Source organism: Ailuropoda melanoleuca, chromosome 14 (assembly GCF_002007445.2).
Source record: "Ailuropoda melanoleuca isolate Jingjing chromosome 14, ASM200744v2, whole genome shotgun sequence".
Lineage (NCBI taxonomy): Eukaryota > Metazoa > Chordata > Mammalia > Carnivora > Ursidae > Ailuropoda > Ailuropoda melanoleuca.
The window spans coordinates 4,437,146-4,458,564 of NC_048231.1; the positions used below are offsets into that span (position 1 = coordinate 4,437,146).

The window sequence follows — 21,419 nt, forward strand, 5'->3', positions numbered from 1 at the left end:
TAAAAGGTGATGAGTCTCAAACTAAGGGTCGTCTTCCTTTTTTCCCAGTCTAAGATTATTTTTTGGCTCTTTTACAAACAACGAGAAAGTAAAATGAAAGTCTACCTAAAGCCATTTTCCTCCTCTTTCCTTGAAATTTTGGTTTATGCTCCTTTATTAAAGCCACTCACACCTATTTGTAAATGCTAAAGTAATTTCAGATTTTAAGATTTCCCTGCTACCTTCACTACTTCCCTTGAGAAGTTTACAGCACGAGGAGTTTTTTTGCTTTATAATTTTATTTGCATTTATTCAGTAATCAAACGTCATCACAGAAAAACTTAGTGGACAAGGAGAGTACCCATGGGTTCCACGGCAGAGTGTGGTCGGTGACATGGCCCCTGGTTGGATAACCTGTTTTTCCGTTGTAACACATCTAAGCAACGGGTCGAAAGGGTTTTCTGCCACGACGTGAAAAGTCTGTTTTGTTGAACTGGAACTCAACGGAACTGGCGGCAAGCCTGCACAACACAGCCATAGAAGAGAAAGAGAGCGGGAGACTTGCTGCACCGGGAGCAGGAAATGTGATGCAGGCTTGAGACCCAAAACCCGAAATCCCTTCTCAGCAGCGCCTCCCAAAGCCAGCCGCTGCTTTCTCTAGGAGAAGGCAGAGAGTCCCCAGACCCAGGTTGGCCGCACCCCACCTCCTTTCTCTTTCCTCCACAGCTGCACACAGATGAGCACGTGAGCGCGGCAGCGCGTCCCAGCTGTGCCTCAGCTGACCGCCTCCTGATTGGCTGAGACAGTCGTGGGCTGGGGTGGGACTGGCCGCCTGCGTCTCCCGCCATTGGCTCTCAGGGAACCCGCCTCCCCCTCAGGTGAGGCGGGCTTGCGTGAGCGCGAGCCAGGAACCGCGGGCGGGCGCGCCCCCGACACTCTCCTCTCCCCCCTCCCATCCCCTGCGCGTCGCCGAGCGCGCCTCCGCCCTTGCCCGCCCCCTGCCGCTGCCTCAGCTCCTCAGTGCACAGAACCACCTCGTCTGAGGGGACGGGAAGATCGGCCTCGACGCTGCTTCGGTCAGTGCGTTGGGCCGGGCCTTGACAAGCAGCCCGAGGGGAGGCTCTTCGGAGCCGGACCGGAACCCTTGCGATTGCCGCCTGCTCCTCCTCCCTGCGTTTTACGAGGGGTTTCGCGCCTTGCACCTCCCACCTCTGGACGTGTTTCCCCTTCTCTCCTCGCTTGTGGAGGGAGCCAGCGCTTAGGCCGGAGCGAGCCTGGGGGCGGCCGGCCGTGAAGGCTTCGCGGGGACCGATTCGCCATGGAGGGCGCCGGCGGCGCGAACGACAAGAAAAAGTAAGCCCATTTCCTCTGCCAGCCGCGTTCTCCGCCTGTGCCTCCGCCCGCCCGCCACCACGGGCTCGCGGGCCGGCCTCAGCGTTCCGGGGTGGGGGGAGGCGCCTTTTTGTTTCTGCCTCTTCTCTCCTCCCCTCTCCCCCAGCCTCGCCGGCCGGGCTCCCCCGCTGCCCACGTCGCCATCTTGTCGTGGGGGGTGGGAGACGCATCGAGAGTGCTTTCAGGGACTGGGGGCTGAGCCCTGCTAGCCCTCGCCTCCTGGCCGCCTGGGCCTCACACCGCCCTCCAGCCCGCCTTGAAAACCCGGCCTGCCCTCTACCCCCATCCGGGTGGACTTCCCCTAGCCCGAAAACCCCGGGAAGAGAAACGAGCCGTAGCTCGGTCGCCGCCGTTTGCACCCTAGCTTCCGCTCCTTCCCGCCCCCATTCTCTCCGGTTCCATTGAAAACTCGGCCTGGGGCGGACCCTGCACGCTGGTCCTGTCTTCCCAATGGGCTCGGGGCCCTGGGTTTCCGACCGAGGGGCTCGCGTGGTCGGATACGATCTGGCCGTGCGGTTGTCTAGCCGTGGCGGGGGTCTTTGCCTTTGTGCATTAGGGATTTGTCGCGGTGGCCTGAAGATGCTAACTTTAGTTTGCACGTGCAGGTTTTGTTTTGTTTTGTTTTAATCGCCTTGAAAAACTTGTCCAGACTGAGAGAGTAACGGGAATTTGGGAAAATCGTAACATTTTAAAGAGAACATCAGAATTGGATACTTGTGTTTATATCAGCTGTCAAGAGAGCCCAGACGTTATAAATTAATATGTGCCTCATTCATTCTTAAAAGTATCTTAGTGAAAATGTAGCGGCTGGCTGAATTTAGGCAAACAATATTAATGAAATTGAAAAAAAAAGTATGTGATCGCAGCAAATGAAATGTATCATTAACATTTTTAGAACTGTCTTAATGAAATTGAAATATATTAAAGGAAAACCTTCTAGATATATCCGACGCAAATGATCTTATGTTAGAACTTAATGCAAGTTTTTAAAACACCTTAAAGTTTGTGTCTAGGTAGTACATTATAGGATTAAGAATTTTAAGTGAAACCAGTGGGATTAAGAGTGATTCCACCCCTCCCCCCCCCCGCACAATTTGGTACAATTTTGGTATTTTAACCTTTGTGGAAATCATTTTAAGGAATTGGAGGTTTATAGTAAGAGTTGTGGGTAGTAGACTGGCTTTACTCCTGAAAGTCCTTCCACTCTTCTGGAAGAGATTAACTTCCCTAATCAGTATCAGCAGAAGATAAACTTGTTTGTGTTGTTGCTATTTTTTAGTTACCATTTTGGTCCTTATTTAGTGGAATGATAAATTCTCAATTTGTGTACACCAGAGAAAGCTCTTCTAAAATTCAAAAAGTGAGTAAACAGGTCTAGACTTAATTCCAGGAGTTGAAAGGAATTAATTGCAATTAATTTTGCGAAGTGATTACAGTGCTTTTGATGAAATGATGAGGATGCTAGATTATAAACGTAAAGCAGATTACCTCCATGTAGTGCCAGTTTTCAGTCCTTATATGCTGAATCATACTTAATATTGTGCATCAAGTTATGCACAGTCCCTTTTTATATGCAATATTGTACTCATTTTTCCTTTGCAGTTCATCAGTTGGGATAACACAAGCAGCTTTAATATAAATGAAATAGTTACTGTGCATCCCTCCCAATTCTAAACTAGTTCTTAGGTTTTGCTTAGTCCCATCTGTTATTTTCAAAATATTCCCATTTGAAAATTCAGCAAACTTGGATCAGATTGATTCATATTTCTTAATATAGAGGTTCTTATAACTGGAAAGTTAAACACTTAATAAGTGGCTACTCAACTAGATGCTATTTGTTAAAAATGTCTGGTTTTTATCATTTTCTCACTAATAATATGAAAATTTTTTGAAAAGGTAACTGAGAGATTATGGGGCAAGGTATTTTCTCCTTATAGTTTTTCCATTTTAAATGTGCTCTAGAGCCCAGGTTGGGGGGACAAATTTGTCGTCTTTAAAGGTCTAAGAAAATAAAAAACTGAAGCATTGGAAGAAATTAGAACAGAGGATGGGTATGGTTGTAATGGGTTTAACAGGGAATTTCATGTTGATTCCTTAGCAGTAGGTAGGGGCTGGACTTAATAGCACATTAATATCGATTTTTAGATTTCAAAGGAAAGTTAAGAGGTTCGTTGTTCTCTTTCAGGTTTCAGGCCAGACTCCAGTATCCAAAACCAGTTATTGGATTATTAAAATAAAATTTCTGAGAATGGACATTTCTTAACATCTTTAACTTTTGGTCATTAAAAGTCAAGAAGCTCTCTCATTTATTAGTAAGCTTTTTTCTTGTTTTTTGAAGAAGAACATGCCTGGTAGTTGAGAGCATAGGATCTGGACCCCGACACTTCTTAGTTAAAACTAAGAGTCCAGTTTTTTTACTTGTTAGCTTTGTGAGCTTGGGCAAGTTACTGAATGCTTCTGAGCCGATTTCTTCCTTTTGAAATGATGGTGATATTAGCAACCATCTCCGAGGTTATTGTGAATATTAAATGAGGTAATGTTCACTGTCTGGTTTAGGAATCTTGGTAACACTATAATTGAAATTAGTCGTTACCTATTCAAGTTCTAGTTTGAACTTCCACAGCACTTAAAAAAAATTCTTTTTTTGCAAGTGTTTCCAAATATTTCTTGTGTTAGTTCTTCTTCCCACCTTTGTCCATTTTTCTAAATCTCCTAAAAATGAAAAGACTAACACTGGATTCAGATTTAAAGCGGGGGGGGGGTTCTTTTCCAGCTAAAACAGCACACCCCTGGGTTATGTTGGCATCTAGCATCAATTATTCTTCTTGAGCATCTGCTCTCTGTCTGCTCTAGGCCCCCTTCTTCACAATTTCTTATGCCCCTGTTTCCTCCCCAAATAGGCCACTTGAATTTACTCTGGATTTCGGAGATTGGAGTCATAAACACATACACTACTCTTAAAGTTCATTTCAGCAAGGTATGTGCAAAGCACTGCAGTCTTAGGAGTGGCGGTAACTTAAAACGTTTTTTGTCTTGACACCACAATTTAGAGTAGACAATTTTATAAATACTTAGCTTTGCGAAACATGATGAGTTAATAAAATACTCCCAGTAAAGTATGTGAACCTACATAATAGAAAAACTGTCCTTTGCTTTTGAATTCTCAAATTCAAATAAGACTATGGGCTTCTATCTCAAGGCAAGGCTTCACACTGTATGTTAGTCTTATTTTTGAGGCTTGATTTGTATGAAATCTATGTTTGTGCATTCTTTTCCTTGTGCTGTGATAGTTCATTCCTGTAGTCCACTACAAAGCATTTTGTGCAATTTGGGGAATGTCCAATCTTTCTACCTGCTGATTTCCATTATCTTTGTGTGGGCACAAAGTTAAGATTTTGTGGTTATATTCTATTATTCTATGTTAAGAATGGTCTGTAGGAGGCTGAGGGAGATTAGTCTCTACCGATGTTTTCTGAAGAACTCATAACAGTTGATTATGTTTGGTGGTGAAAAAAAAACCTGTTACCATATGTGGATGTTAAAGATTTGGTTAGATTACTGTGTTTGTTCATAGATGTGTCTTCTTAAAATGTAATTTTTAAAATTTAGATACTTCCTAAAATACAATATTCTTACCTAAGATTGTTAACATAAGTGTTTCTAAAGTAGGAGAAAATAATATAAATGTGTTGTTGGATTCATTTTCTGCTAAGAAATTGATTTTAATTCATAAGAACATTCTTTTTTTTTTTTATTTTCCTTTCTTTCTTTCCTTTTTTTAAATGATGGAACTAATTATCCAGTTGGTGGATTTTAGGCAGCCTTCTGCTACTTGTAGTGTATGTGTTATGTATGTTTTCTGCTTAACTACAGAGCTAGAAAAAAAAATTGAAGCTAAGAGAAGTCAATCATGTTGCTCAGTATTTTTGGTAAGAGTTTGGCAAGAATTTTTAAAATAACTAGATCTTGGAATTTTAAAAATAATTCTATCTCTATTTCTTGGAGCATCAAGAATTAACTATTTTGAATGCGCCTGGATGGGTCAATTGATTAAAGCATCTGACTCTTGGTTTCAGCTCAGGTCATGAACTCGGGGTCCTGAGATCCAGCCTATCACCTCCACTAGTGGGGAATCTACTTGAGATTCTCTCCCTCTCCCTCCGCTCCTCCCCGTCTCTCTCTCTCTAAAATAAATAAAATATTTAAAAAAGAGAGAATTAACTATTTTGTATGTGTATTGAGTTTTATATTAAAATTCATGTTTTTTTGCAATAAAAACCATCAAACCCATATCATTTGCCAGACATGACCCTTTCAGAAAAATGTAAAACATGAAATCTAAATTTATAAAAAGAAAATTTAAGTGATTTCCTCACGACTTGTTTTTCCATAGCTTTTGAAGTGATTGTGGGTTTTTTTTTAAATTGTGGTTAAAAAAAAACCCCATATAATGTAAAAATTCTCATCTTAAACATTTCTAGGTGTACAGTTCGAGTGTTAAGTATATTCACATTGTGTCACCAGAATTTTTTTACCTTGTAAACTTAAACTATAACCATTAAACAAGTCTCCCAGTTTCCCCCTCCCAGTTCCTGACAACCATCATTCTACTCTGTTTCTGTGAATTTGATTACTAAGTATCTTATATACATGGAATCATGTTTCTGTGTTTTTGTGACTGGTTTATTTCACTTAGCATAATGTCCTCAAGATTCATCCATGTTGTAGGCATGTGTGAAGATTTCTTCTTTTTTACAGATAATATATACCACATTTTGTTCATCCATTCATCTTTCAGTGGACACTTAGGTTGCTTCCACCTGTTGGATATTATGAGTGCTGCTGCTCTGAACACGGGTGTACAAATATCTCTTTTAAGATCTTGTTTTCAGTTCTTTCGGATATATCCCCAGAAGTATGTTGCTGGATCATATGGTAACTCTATTTTTTATTTTTCCGAGGAACTGCCATACTGTTTTACATAGTGGCTGCACTGTTTTACATTTCCACCAGTAGGCGCACAGGGGTTCCTATTACTACTCCCTATCCTCCCCAACATTTATTATTTTCTGTTTTTATGATAATGGACATGTTGAGGAGGTTGTGTTTTTAAGGGTTTGTTTGTGTGTAATAACCAACTTAAAAAGTTAACAACAGAGAATAGTTGCCAGGGAAGATTTAACAGAAGTGAAGTCAAGATTCTCTAAAATGAGAATTAAGTTTTTCTAGGGACTTAGAAAGATTTGATCTGCCAGTACGTTTTCAGAAAAATACTTGATTAAAATGGTCTATCACTGTTTTGTTGTTGAAAATCCCACTTAATTGGTAACTTATTTTACAAGGTTTTTAGAAATAATTGAAATGACTTATTTTCATAAGAAAATGGTCTCCAATATGTTACTTTTTAGTTCTGGTGACTTCAACTGTCATTTATGAGTGTTTCTTCATTTTGAAATTTTATTTGGCTATAATATTAAACATAAAGATGATTTCAAAGTGTAATTTTCAAAGTTTCTTGTTTTGCAAATGGGACAAAAATCTAGTGATGGAACATAACTGTGATTCTTCACCTACTTGTTTTGAAAGTCACAATATATTTAGGCAAATTAAGTGTTTGCTACTTAATATTGCAGTTTTCACTCATTAGTGACCATTTCCTGTAATGCTTTTTTCCTAATAGTTTGTGAGAATGTTTTTCCACTTGAAAAATAATATGGTAAAAATAAACATAAGGTTTAAAGGCAGAAGGTTTTAAGTCTTTAAGAGTTGGGATGTATTTCTATTCTTATAGGTCTTACAAATTAAGATGCTAACCAGATTTCTCTAAAGTGACCCTCTCCCCTTTTTTCAGTTATAAAATTGAAACATATTTCAATGGGCAAGATCACAAATAGACTGAATTTGAAACTTATGATGTGAAAGAGAATGCTTGCACACAGTGAGTTCTTAATAAGTATTTGAATGAACAAATGAAACAAAAAATGAATGAACAAAGAGAAAGAAGCAGAGAAAGATTTTAAAGTTTTTAAAAGGTTTTTTTGGAAGTCATTATTTTCGTCTTTTATGTCCTGTTTTTCATAGGAATTTTTCTTATGCTTGGAAATGCCTTGGGCTACTTTAGAACTTTCTTGAATCTCGAATTTTATTTTTTTGTCATTTCAAAAATATTTATAGTATCTATTAGAACCAAGCTAGAAAAATATTTTGTTAATAAATACAGCTATGTCACATGTACTTTGCCTTGAAAGTAACCAGTGCCCTGTTTTAAGGTATGTGAAAAGTTAGCGCCTGCCAATTCTATATATGTAGAGCACAGAGTAAAAAAAAAAGTTTACTAGAAGAGGCATATATGTATGGCTGCCGAAAATTAGCTAGGTAAATGTATGGAAAGTATCTTTACCTCCTTGTTTTATCTTTAGCAAATGTTTCTTAAGTCTGCTCTAAACTGCAGGAAAGTTTGAACCAGTTTACATTCTCCAGCAGTGTTGGAGAGGGTCACTTTCTTGTACTTGGTCATCCTTAAGTTTTTAATACAAAATACTTGGAGTTTGTAAGTGTACTGGGATTCTTTTTATTGCAGTGATGAAACACAACTCAAGCTAGTTTAAGGGGGAAAGGTAGTTATTGGCTTACACAATCTAGTTTTGGTTGGAAGAACAGTTAAATACAGAGTCTCAAGTGGTGTCCTCATAGTGTAATTCTTGACTTTCTCTTGAATATGACTTTGTTTATATGCCTTTGTTCTACTTGAATGTTGGCCTCATTCTGCCACTGACAGGGTATCTGTATGGTATGAAAGATGGCACCTAGCATTCCCATGCCTACATTCATACAGTTTGTATTTAGTGTCCTGGATGAATGCCAGTTTGCCTTGCTTGGACTACTTATTTTTAACCATGTCAGTGGGGTTTCCTGATTACATAAGTCAAATGTCTTATTGTAAAATATTTGATTGTCCTGATGTAGATTATTAATTATCTCCTTATCTAGACTCTTTGATCATTGCTGCTGTTGTAATGAATAGGTTATAGGTTTTTGTTGAAAATCATCTAAATTCAGATTCTACAGTTTTTTACTAGTCATCATTGTTCTGTGAGTATACTTGCTGTGCCTTTTGGAAAGCTTAGAGTCTCTTCTATGGATTAGAGTTTTCATTTCCTTAAGAAAGAGATAGTAATGACTAATGGCTAAGAACTTGGGCTCTAGAGGTTGGCTGCTTGCTTTGCCACTTACTAGCTATGTGATCTTGTACAAGTTGCTTTATCTCTCTAGGTCATACTTTCCTCAACTATAAATTAGGATGATAAGAATATTTACCTTATAGGATTGTTGTGAGGCTAGAAGAGATATTAACCCATGTGAAACACTCAGAAGAGTTCTTGGCACAAAGAAAGGACTTAATAAACTAGAAACTATCATTAGATTCATTTTTATAATTGTTTTTTTCAGAAGAGTTTCACTCTCTTGAAGTCTCATATTGTTGAGAATCATTCTAGCCTTCTTAGGGACAATCTGACAAAGGATGATGTCCTTTGGGCCACAACATCAGTGAACCTATATAATAGCGGTAGCATATTAGTGATGTTTTTCCTCTATTTTGGGTTCCCCACCCCCCCACGAATGTCGGGCCTTTGCAAATTAAATGAAGATAACTTGGTGGGTTTTTTTTTTTAATAGACATGCTATTTTACTTTATTTTTTTTTTGAAGATTTTTTATTTATTTATGTGACAGACAGCCAGCGAGAGGGAACACAGCAGGGGAGTGGGAGAGGAAGAAGCAGGCTCCCAGCGGGGGAGCCCGATGTGGGACTGGATCCGGGAACGCCGGATCACGCCGGGATCACGCCGGGATCACGCCCTGAGCGGAAGGCAGATGCTTAACGACTGCGCTACCCAGGCGCCCAAGACATGCTATTTTAAAATATCATTTTTCAATTTCCATAGTGATAATGATAAAGGAGAAAAATTCTGAAGGCTCTTTATTTGGCTGTTGGAGATGGCAAATTAAGAAAGCCTACTTTTCCATGCTCTTTTGGTGTCAGGAATTCATTAAATGTCTTTTAACCTGTTTGCAGAGGAGAGTTGGAAAATTCTTGGAAAATCCTTCCCTTTGCAGATAACATAGCTAAATGTTTAAATGGATTATATGTCAAACCAGTAAGCGAAGCCTTCATCGTGAATGGAGGAAGGGGTATTTTTCTTGGGTAACATGAACAAGTTGATTTATTTTAATGGTTCAAAAACTTGTTTCAACCCAAGACCATTACTCTAGCACCTAACCACTATGGCCTGTAATAGGTTATTGTATATTCATTTATTCAGCAGATATTTCTGCATCTAATTTGTCAAGCAGTGCATTGAATTGTGATGGCTCAGGCCACATTTGAGTGTTTAGTTTTTGGTGTTAATTGATAACATTCATTATGTATTACATCTTTCATTTTTTAGTAATTTCAAGTTTGAGATTCTTGAAAAATAAAGACTTTAGGATTTAAGTTGTTATTAACATCAGTTACCACAGTGGCATCCTCTAAATTGTGTTTACTAAGTTAGCCAGTCTGCTTTGAGAATTTTCTTAGACACACACAAAAACACTCTCACAAAATAGTCTATTCATAATTTTTGGCAGCTTGAAATGTTAGAAAGTTTTTTGTTCTCATATTTCTTAACACTCACTAATGTTTAGATCTCTTTTGGATCAAAATAATCCCTGTGAACCTTTAAGATGTGCCTACTAACCTCATTCTGAGTGTGCACATTAAAAAAATATAACTGTTCCTTTTAGTGATCATTTGGTACCAATTTGACATAAACAAATGTAACCTCAAACACAGAAGGCTTGTAGCAAGAATATAGACCTATGTAGAAATCATTTAGATGATCCAGAATATGCTTTTTTTTCCTTACATTGCCATCAGAATGAGAACATGGTTTAAAAATTCTTAAAGTTTACCTTCAACACTGCTTTTTTTTTTCCCAAAAATTTTATTTATTTGACAGAGAGAGATACAGCGAGAGAGGTAACACAAGCAGGCAGAGTGGGAGAGGGAGAACCAGGCTTCCCACTGAGTAGGGAGCCCGATGCGGGGCTCGATCCCAGGACCCTGGGATCATGACCTGAGCCGAAGGCAGACACTTGTAACGACTGAGCCACTCAGGCGCCCCTCAACACTGCTTTAATTTTACTGAGCAAAACCCTTGCCATCTTTTAACTCCCATGTATTACTCTCTGCAGTTGAGTAAATCACCTAATTTGCCTTCCATACAACATCCTTTTCAAATACGTAAGGTAGTTATTTCAGTTCCTAAGTAAAAACATCCCTAAATTTCTATATAATGTTTTGATTTAAAAATTATTGAGCATTTGGTTTGTGGGAAGGCATAGGCTATATGGGGGCTTTAGTCTCAGGTGGAATCTGAGACCTGCCACTTATTCATAGTGTTACTCATTCCCTTTTTATATACAAGGAAATAGGGAGCAGAAGGTTAGTTGGGAAAATTTATTGGCTAACATTGGATAGGATGGATTAGTATAGGTGAAGGACCAAGACATTTGCTTAGGAGAGCTTCTCATTTGTCATTGTTTACAGATTCTCCATTATGGTCAGGGTTTAGAACTAAATAGGAAAAATCTTCAGCTGTGTGATATCTGTGTGTATACTTTTATTCTAATACATGTGAATTTTTTCTGTTGTTTAAGTACTTATTAGAACTTCAATATCTTCTGTTATATTTAAGCAAATAATTAAGGACATGTTCTTCTGAATACACACATCCACACTCACGTAGTGTCACCGATCTTCTTTAAGTTCCAGTTTCAGTTCTGTTACTATCAGAAAGCATATAATAAGGAAAACAAAAGTATTTACAAGCTGAGAGGGCAAAGGGAGAAGAGTGATAGAGTAGGTGGTGTGGGGTAAGCCACTAACGCATAGCTGTTATTCGTGGACAGTTATTCTCAACCCTTTTTATGTTTGCGGCAATCATAAAGAGATTTTAAGTGATTTTTAAAAATTGTTTCAAAGACTCGGAAAAAATCATTCTACAGTGATTACATTTTTCATTTGGTCATCTTTGAAGCCTGATTATGCTCTTCTGTTTTATTAAGCACAGACTTTATTACTTGCTTGTCATTGAGTTGTACCTCTTGCTTCTTATTCCCAGCAGTTGTTCTATACAGTATCACCCAAACCACTCAGTGCAGTATTCTGCCGGATAAACATAGTTGTTACAGTATGTGTATGTAGTTGTAGCTAAAAATAAATTTTTCTTATTTTTCAGAGTTTGCCGGCTAGCTTATTTAATCTCTAAGACCTGCTAATGGTTCTCAAACTTTTGTGGCTTAAGAATCACCTGGGTGTTTAGTTAATATAAAGATTTCCAGGTACCCACCCCCAGAAATTCTGATTTGGTAATTTGGGAATGAGACTGAGGAATTTGTAAACTTACCATTTCTTGGCCTTTTGGCTAAGATCAAGTGTAGGAATTTGTAAACTTTACAAGCACCCATAGGTGAAGTACAAACCTTGAATAGCTAAGAGTGCTAATCAGAATCATCTGGGAGATTGTTTTTTTAAAGGGACATGCCAAGTCTACAATTTGAATTTCCAGGGTTGGGATTTAGGCACAGATATCTAGGAAAAATTCCACTGGTGATTGTGATGTATACCACAGGTCAACCCATGACTAATCTAGTCAAAGTCCTTAGTGTATTTTGTAGTTTTTGTGTTCCTAAGTATGTGGCAGTGTTAATGTCTAAGAGGTTGGACATGTTTCCTGTGTATGTAAAGCATTTGGGCAGATTTTTTAAGAGAAAGTATTAAACCATTTTTGGGTGTTGAACAGTCTTTTACTCCTCTGGGTATTTTTGAAAGACACATGAAGTGTTTTCTTAGATTAGAGGGGCTCAAAGTGTTCTCTAGACCGGCATCATTGGTACTTCCCTGCTGACTTGTTAGATATGGAGATTCTCAGGCCCCATCCAGCCCTCCTGAATCAGAAACTCTGGGTAAGGCCCAGTAATCAGTTTGCAGAATCCCTCCAGGTGACTGTGGTACAAGCTAAAATTAGAGAACCTCCATCTTAGAGTAACAGCTTCGCATACACATTTTTGGTATTATTTATCTACTACTTTATATATATTAGGGATCAAAGATTTTTTTGAGAGGCTCAATACCAATTCTGAACCAGGAGAGAATTTATTTAAATCACTAGTTAATAATCTAAAAACAAAAGCATATTCTTTTTACAGGCAGAATTTTAATACACAATATTGCCAATAAATATAAATCTGTTAGCTGATTAATAAATTTATTTAATGTATAAATAGAACATTTCCACATAATGCTACCTCAGATGTGATACAGATTTTATTTTCAGAATGTACCCTGAATTTAAAACAGTGATTATTTCTTCCTTATTTTACTGCAGCATTAGAAAGTGGGGTATTTAATTCGTGAGGTTATTGGAAGGGGAATAATACATCTTTTCTCTAATTGTGGATATTTACAAGATATTGCCAAGCTAGTAAGATAGTAAACACCTAAACAAAGAAATTTAAGTTGCTTTCAAAAATAAAATAAGTACATATATTCTGAATATTTTTCTTTAGAAAAATTTTCAGTTGATTTTGGAATTTCAAATTAACTATGCAATGCTAAATTTTCAAAAGCCAATAATTAGAATGAGAAACTTAAAATACTGAATTATACTGCTTACTCGGTCTCTCCTTTCCACTTCCTGGAAAGAAATATGATTGTTCCTGCTTCATTCCCAAAATGAAGGAAACATTTAACTCATTTCTAATTAATCTTACTATAAAACAAGTTTAAAAGTAGGATGACTACTTCTTTTGGATTTTTCTGACAAATGCAGGTGCATTATAGTGTCAGTTCACTGATTAATTTTTCTTAAAGTATAAAATATTCTGTGATCCTGCTATCTTGAAACTGCTATTAATATTTGTAAATTTTGCTAACTGTATATTGTATCTTTCTGGTTTTATCTGTGCACTTATAAGTTACATTTGTATGCGTGTACATATATACACATTTATTTACATATATACACGTGTATTACACAAATGGATTCATGCTCAAATTTTGTTGTATAACCTCTTTTCACATAATGCTATATTATAACATCTTCTGTAAGCACAGATTAATTTTCATAGATTTTGCCTTGTCAAAGTTTTGTTATTTGATTTTATGGAAAGATTATTCCTAGGGCTAATGTTTTGTCAGTTAGGGATTGACCCTAGTAACTACTATCGAATAAAGACAAGAAACATAAAGATATATTTGTCCTAGAATATAAGCTCCATGGGAATAGTAACATGGTCTGTAATAAATATACTTTTCTCAGGGTAACCTCCCCTTGTAAAAAGCCAGTAGGATTAGAAATCAACCTAATGAGAACTTGCATGTCTTACGATGAAAATTAAGCACTTTCTTGAAAAAGATCGTAGAAAACAGAGTCAAGTCTTCTGTTTCGCTGGGCTATGAGACATAAAGGTATTGATTTAATTGGTTAACTGCATTAACTACAACTCATACATTTTCCTGTCCACATTGACTTAGGACAAAAAAGTAAAAGACATTAGAATATAGATCAGAGTGATAAGGGAAAATAATCTTAAACCTTTCACCTCTTTTCAATAAATTGGTATCCTAGTTTCTCTGCTTTCTCCCTGTGCTTCCAGATCTCTTCTCTGGCAAAATCATCTGTTCTCCTTGGTGATAGTATTGGTGCCATTTCACTGTTCGAGTGCTTGGTGATTTTTTTTTTAATCAGTAGCTTTTTTCTAACTTACATCTAGTATGCTTACTAGATGCTTACTAAATGCTTACTTACATTTGAAAGTGCATATCCAGGTAATCACAGTAAATGAAAATAGTATGCCTTGTTTATAGTACTGATATTATTATGCTGTTCAATTATCACAATCTGTAGTGATGAAGCACAAATTCAGGCATCCTAAAAAAATGTTGAAGGGGCAATCAACCTTCAGTGGGCTTAAGTCAAAGTCAAATAGATGATTAAGGCCAAATACTAAAGCCAAGTAGAACTTATACACATCTCTATTAAGAATACAAAGATGAAGGGTACCTGGGTGGCTCAGTCGGTTAAGTGTCTGCCTTCGGCTCAGGTCATGATCGTGGGGACCTGGGATCAAGCCTGCTTCTCTCTCTCCCTCTGTCCTTCTCCCCTGCTCGTGCTCACTCACTCTTTTTCCCTCAAATGAATAAACAAAATCTTTTTCAAAAATTAAAAAAAAATACAAAGATGAATGAGGCAGTTTTCTGCCTCCAAGAAGCTTGAAGGATTTTAGAAGAAGATACATACAGTTGACCCTTAGAACAGTGCAGGTGGTTAGGGGCTCTGACTCCCTGCACAGTCAAAAATCCATGTATAAGTTTTGACTTCCCCAAATATGTAACTACAAATAGTCTTCCTCAAAAAACTTCACTTCTAATAGCTTACTATTGACTGGAAGCCTTACCGGTAACTATTAACCCATATTTTGTATATGTTTTATTTACTGTAATCTTATAATAAAGTAAGCTAGAGAAAAGAAAATGGTATTAAGAAAATCTAAAGAAGAGAAAATAACATTTACAGTACTGTATTGTTTGTCAAAAAATTCCATGTATAAGTGGACCCACACATTTCAGATCTGTATTGTTCAAGGGTCATGTGTATATAGCAAAATAACCAGAATGGTGAGATCTAGGGGAGAGGAACAGTTTTGGAAGACAAAAGAGAAACAAAGTAATGCTGGAGTTGAATGTTGAAAGTTTCTTACATAAATATAGCAGGCCACTTATTGGAAAGGGTACTTCGGGCAGAGAGAGAATGAGCCAGAAAGAATGAAATACTATGCTTTTGAGTAACTGCAGTGTGGCCAAAGAATATAGGAAATAATGAGGATGAAGAGATGGACAGGGAACTAGCTAAGGGAGGGTTTCCTTAGAAAATAGATTTTGTCATGTGTACATTTGATGGAATTTTGAGGAGGGCATAATATCCAATTTCTTATTTTGGGATGTTGATTGTGTAGTGATTTGAGAGCATAATTAATGCAGAGTTAATAGTGAAGTAGTTGGGTCAGTGGTTCCCAAATCCCACTGTATATCATATGCATCTTGGGAGTTTTTAAAAATCCAGAATTTTGGGCCCTGCTTCAGATCTGCTGAATCAGAATTTACAAAGACAGGGCCCAGAAATTTGAAATGTTGAATGTCTGTAAGTAATTATGATGCACCTAGACCAGCATTTGAGAATATGGCATTAGGTAACTATTTCTACAGTAGACTATGTGGGAGGCTGTGTGAGCTCCGTGAAGGCTCTTCTGTGTATCACTACATTCCTTGTAACTGGCACAGTGCATTCTAGGTGCTCAATAAATATTTATTTAATGAATTATTTCTTAAATGTAGGAGGTTATTTTGAGGTTCAGGAAGGCCACTTCCCATCTTGTGTTTTGTTCTCTATAAAGAGTTATAGTTAAGTTCATATAGTTATATGAAAGTGTTTAACCTAATGCCTGACATATAAGTGCTCAATAAATGTTAGAAGGGGAAAATTCTCTTTATCTCTTCTCTTATGGTACTTTGTGTGATTCCGTATCTTGGCAATTGGCTTATGCCTAGTCAGGTCTGAAGTGAGCATGCAGATTGGTTTTACTTTGGGGATCCAGATGTTGAACAAAATAAAACCCGAACAGTAGTGAGCTGAGATGTTTGAATAGGTCCTCTGTACAAATTAAAGTCTGGTGGGAGTATTGAGGTAGACTGAATTACTGTCTTCTGGTTCTCTTCCCTTAGTGGTTGGCAGTATCCATTAAAGGTTGTATTGCTTTGAAGAGCTGGTGGACAGTGGAGCCCAGAGCATTGCCATTATAATAAGGTGCTTTTGAATTAGACTCCAGGAAAGAGCCTGGCCATGAGTCCCTCCAAATGCTTACAAGTCCTAAATTCCAAAGCCAACCCCTACACCTCTCCTTTATGTCTTTGGAAATGTGAAGTAGACAGATTTTGAACTTTATAATGCCTCGATGTATGTATACTTAGTAATTAGAATGAATTTCTGAAAGGCACTGTAATCTGTTAACAGCATAGTTTCTAGAGCTAAGTGGTTTGAGTTTGAATATAGGCTCTGCCATTTATTTAATTCCGTAAACTTGGATAAGTTATTTAACCAGGTTCCTTATCTGTAACATGGTGATAATAAAAAATAAGTTAATTGATGAGAAATGTTTAGAATACCACTGTGTACATAGTAAGTACCTTGGAGTTTGGATTTAAAGCTGCAGGCCAAAATGCCAACTGAAGAACACGGAAATTTCCTCTGTCCTGAAACTTTAAGTGCAGGGCAGTTAAAACAGTGAGATTCACAGTTTTCACCTATCAGCTTGACAAAAATTAAAAAGATAAAGAAGATCCATAATATATATTACTGCAGAGTGTGTGGGGAAATAGATAAACACATTCATCAATTAGCAGAGACAAAAATGGGTACAGACCTTTTTGGAAAGGTAGATTTAAATGCCACATCCTTTAGATCATGGAATTTAAGTTTAGAAGGTCTGTCCTGTAGTAGAAATACTGGAGTGGAAAACAACTTGTAACTTCAAGGCCAGAAAGAGTTTTTAAAGCAGCTAAATAATAGAGTTGTTTTTTTTTTTTAAATGTAAACTTTATTAGAAATAGGATGGATCAGGGGTGCCTGGGTGGCACAGTCGTTAAGCGTCTGCCTTCGGCTCAGGGCGTGATCCCAGCAGGCTCCTCCGCTAGGAGCCTGCTTCTTCCACTCCCGCTCCCCCTGCTTGTGTTCTCTGTCTCGCTGGCTGTCTCTGTCAAATAAATAAATAAAATCTTAAAAAAAATAGGATGAATCAGCTGTTAACACTTTGAATGTCTGACTCTAACTTCAGGTTTGGTTTTTTTTTTTTTTGGTAAGTATTTATTTATTTATTTGAGAGAGAAGGTATGCTAGCAGAGGGGCAGCAGTGGGAGAGAGACAAGCACTCAGTGTGGAGGCGACATGGGGCTCAATTCCACAAGCCCATGACCCGGAGATCGTGACCTGAGCTGAAATCAAGAGTTAGATACCTAACCGGCCCCTAACTTCAGTTCTTAAAGTCACATATATTCACAATCGGGAATGCTAACGGGCTTTTCCTGTGTAATTAGACAACACAGATGAATTAAAATATCTCCAATTTTGTGTTTTTGTTAATCTAAAGAATACTAAGCATTCTCTGTAAAAGGGCTATTGCTATTCAACTTTGTATACAAGAGGCTTCGTGATAGTGGATCTAGATTATTTTCCTAAATATATTTCCTATACAAAATAATTTTAAGATACAATTGTTAGCATCTTGTCTAGTACTGTATGTTAAAGAATAGTAAAATAAGTGCGTGAAAACTACAGTACCACAAAATTAAGCTATTTTGCTACTTTACTCAAACAGTAGTCCCAGAACATAGAAATGTGTAAGCAAACTGTTCAAAAGACAGAATTTTTACTGTACTCTTAACTGATTTCTATGATGATTAGCAGATGTGAAATATCGCTTTATGCCAACATGTCAGTGCAGAACTTTACTTGATCTGTACTTAATAAAAACAACAAAGATGGAATTGGTAATTTAGAGAAATACAGTGACCTTACTTACATGCAGAAAATCTGCCTGTTTTCTTCTGGTCTGCAAACCTTTTATTTTGCAATCTAAGTAGTAAGTAAATAGTATAGGATTCATCTCTATGGGACCTACATGCCATGGTCTACCAGAAATTTGTTGTTCAATTCTGTGGGGTATGACCTGATAAAAAGAGCCTTCCTCTGAGTAGACTAGAAGCTGGTCAGTTCAGATGCTGAAACTCGTAAGAACTTTGGAAGTTATAGCTTTAAGCTAAGCAATGTTTTAAGAGCTCCCATAGTCACATGTGGAGAACATCAGATAAATTTCTATATTAAATCTTCTTTATAGGTCCCCTGATTGCTTTATGTCTAGATAGATTATATAATAGAAGACATACTGATTTTCATTACTTTTTCATCTAATTTAGGTTTGTCAGCTCCCGAAGTATCATATTACCTGTTTTATTGAGGCTTATTTCTCTTCCAGAATTCTGGCTCATGCTCAAACTCTTCTCCTAGTCTTCACTACTTAAGTATGTTATGCTTTAAATGTTTTATCCAAGCTCACATTTCTTATGTATTTGTCTTACAAATTTAGTTGCCACATCTTTAACAGTTATTATCTTCAAAGTTGGGGACAATACAAGTATTTCTAAACGTATGGAGATATTCACCATGGTTAGCTAAATCAGATACCCTTTAAAAGCATATAGCAGGTAATAAAAGGATTTAAATTTTTTACAAAGTGTTTCATTTGGGTAGTCATTTTTTGGTCGCTTAAATGTGGTTGAGTAATTAAGAGAAGAAGGCAAGTAAGTCTGATGAAAGTTGATTTTTTTTTTAAAGATTTTATTTATTTATTTATTCAACAGAGATAGAGACAGCCAGCGAGAGAGGGAACACAAGCAGGGGGAGTGGGAGAGGAAGAAGCAGGCTCATAGCGGAGGAGCCTGATGTGGGGCTCGATCCCGTAACGCTGGGATCACGCCCTGAGCCGAAGGCAGATGCTTAACCACTGTGCCACCCAGGTGCCCCGAAAGTTGCTGATTAATCAAATTCTGATCACCTGGACTGACTGTAGTATTTGAACTTATATTCAGGTTTATCATGAGGTCATTGGTCATCACACTTTTTTTGGTGGTTTCACTTGAACCAGATAGGAATCTGATTCCCACTACCATCCCTTCCTCTCACCCACCAATTCAGAGGGGAAAAAAGTGAGGAAAATTAGATGCTAGAGCCGGGAGAGGGGGGGCACACAATATCTCCCACCATACTTGGGAACTGTGGTATAGGTATAAAATAGATTTTGAAAACTTTTATTATTGTACATTTTGTTCCTAAGTTCAAATTTAAAACATTCACTTAAAGTTAATGAGAACAATAAAGTAGTTCTAATGCACATAAAAAATGAAGTTGCAGACTGTTGATATTGTTGAATTTTCATGGTAGCCTCAGTCTAATTTATTTTCATGGTTTTTAAAAATTATACAGCATTAAGAAAATCCTGATTTATAATAGATCACTAGTTATAAGTAGTAATAGTTTTTAATAGCTCACCTTAAATCTCAAGATACTCAACTTAAATTGATCTAGGTGGTTGATTTGAATAATTTGTATCAAAGTTCAGTTACTAACAAAATATTCACATTCCTTATTAATGTAGAAAAGTCAGATAAGCACACAAACTTAAGTGCTTAAATTACATTATTATTAGTATATAATACAAAGGTTATTCATTTGTTATACAACATAGTAGGAGCATGTGCTGAGAACCCTGCCTGGTTTTTTGGTTTTTTTGTTTGTTTGTTTGTTTTGTTTTGGAGAATATTGCTTCTGTGATTGAACCTTGCAGTTTTGCAGATAATTTGAAGGGAGGAGAGATGTAAGTTAGATATAATAACACTTTATTCATAGGATATAAGGAGGATTAAGTGAAATAATGCTGGCAAAGTCCTTCCATACTGCTTGCTAAGTGCTCAATAAGTGGTAATGGCTATTTTCAACATTTAATAAATAATTGACTTAACAGAATTAGGTTGAGGGTCATAGGAGAGCAGCTGAGTATTTGAGGTAGAAACAGCATTCTTTCTTAAGATAAAACAACTGTGGAAGAGCAAACAAAGACTTAGCAGTAAAAAAAAAAACTGTTCAAATCCTGTCTGCTACAAAATGGCTGTTTTTAACCTACTATATATAACCTCCTCTGTAAAAAGGGATAGTATTTAATCTATTTACAGTGTGAGAAAACTAGTTACCTGGTACACATAGTAGGTTTTAATAAACAGTAGCTATTAAAGAAGACACTAAGACCAGAACCACGTTTAGCCTAGTTTACCTCCAGCTGGGTCAGGAGGAGGAGATGTTGCTAAAGTTAAGCGGAGGAAAATGTCTCTGCTTGGTGTGCCCTGGAAAATCTTTCTGTCTGGCTTTATTCTTGGAAGAGTTCCCTAAAGATGTGTCATTGTTTTGACACCTTTATTAATCTTTATTAACCTGTTTCTTTCAATTCTTACTGTTGTGCCACATCTTTTTTTCTTCTATACTCCTGCCTTTTTTTGATACCTGTTGTGCCAGTAATAGATTAGGGGCTGCTAAGGGAAGAAGCAACCTGAAAATGGTAGCTTATTATAGCGGGTAATATAAATATAGCTTACAGTCAGTATTGCTCATGTGGTAGGGTAGAGGATGGGAAAATATTGGAGTCAAAAGAAACTTGAGTCAAAAATCAGTTTTAGCTGCAGTTTGTAGTTTGCCTGCTTAACAACTTTCTGTTTTTCAAGTTAATATGTACAACTTAGTTTCTCTAGACTTAGTGGTGATTTTTCTATGTTGAGACTACTTCTGAATGGCTGTAAGGGTACAGCCTTAGATACACAGGCTACTTTTAAGATTTTGGCTAAAACAAAAACATCCTCTCCAATTTGATATTCCAGGGAGGAAATACCTGTTTTGGAAAGGTTTAAAGCTTCATCTTGGACTTCTTGTGAGAGTTCCTTATGTCTTCAGTAATCCAAATATTTGTGTAGCTGTATTTTACATTCTTACTTATACATTCATGTAGTAGACAAATCTCTGTATAATTTGATTCACATGGCATCTTTAAATTGTTCCATGAAAAGCAGAAAAATGTGTTATCCAAGCAAAGGCAAACTAACTTATATAAATTCTCTTTTTCTCTCCTCCTCTTCCTCTTTTGTTAAATAGGATAAGTTCTGAACGTCGAAAAGAAAAGTCTAGAGATGCAGCTAGATCTCGGCGAAGTAAAGAGTCCGAAGTTTTTTATGAGCTTGCTCATCAGTTGCCACTTCCCCATAACGTGAGCTCACATCTCGATAAGGCTTCTGTTATGAGGCTTACCATCAGCTATTTGCGTGTAAGGAAACTTCTGGATGCTGGTGAG

At 37.3% G+C, this 21,419-nt stretch overlaps 1 protein-coding gene across 1 annotated transcript in view; it reads left to right on the top strand.

Moving 5' to 3' along the window:
* The first annotated feature begins 933 nt into the window (after window positions 1–933).
* HIF1A (hypoxia inducible factor 1 subunit alpha) overlaps window positions 934–21,419 on the top strand; it is a 40,739-nt gene continuing 20,253 nt past the window's right edge. Inside the window, exons 1-2 of the mRNA XM_002913034.4 lie at window positions 934–1,332; window positions 21,224–21,414. Coding sequence (XP_002913080.1) covers window positions 1,298–1,332; window positions 21,224–21,414 — 226 coding nt within the window. The 5' untranslated portion in view covers window positions 934–1,297. The remainder of the gene's footprint in view (window positions 1,333–21,223; window positions 21,415–21,419) is intronic.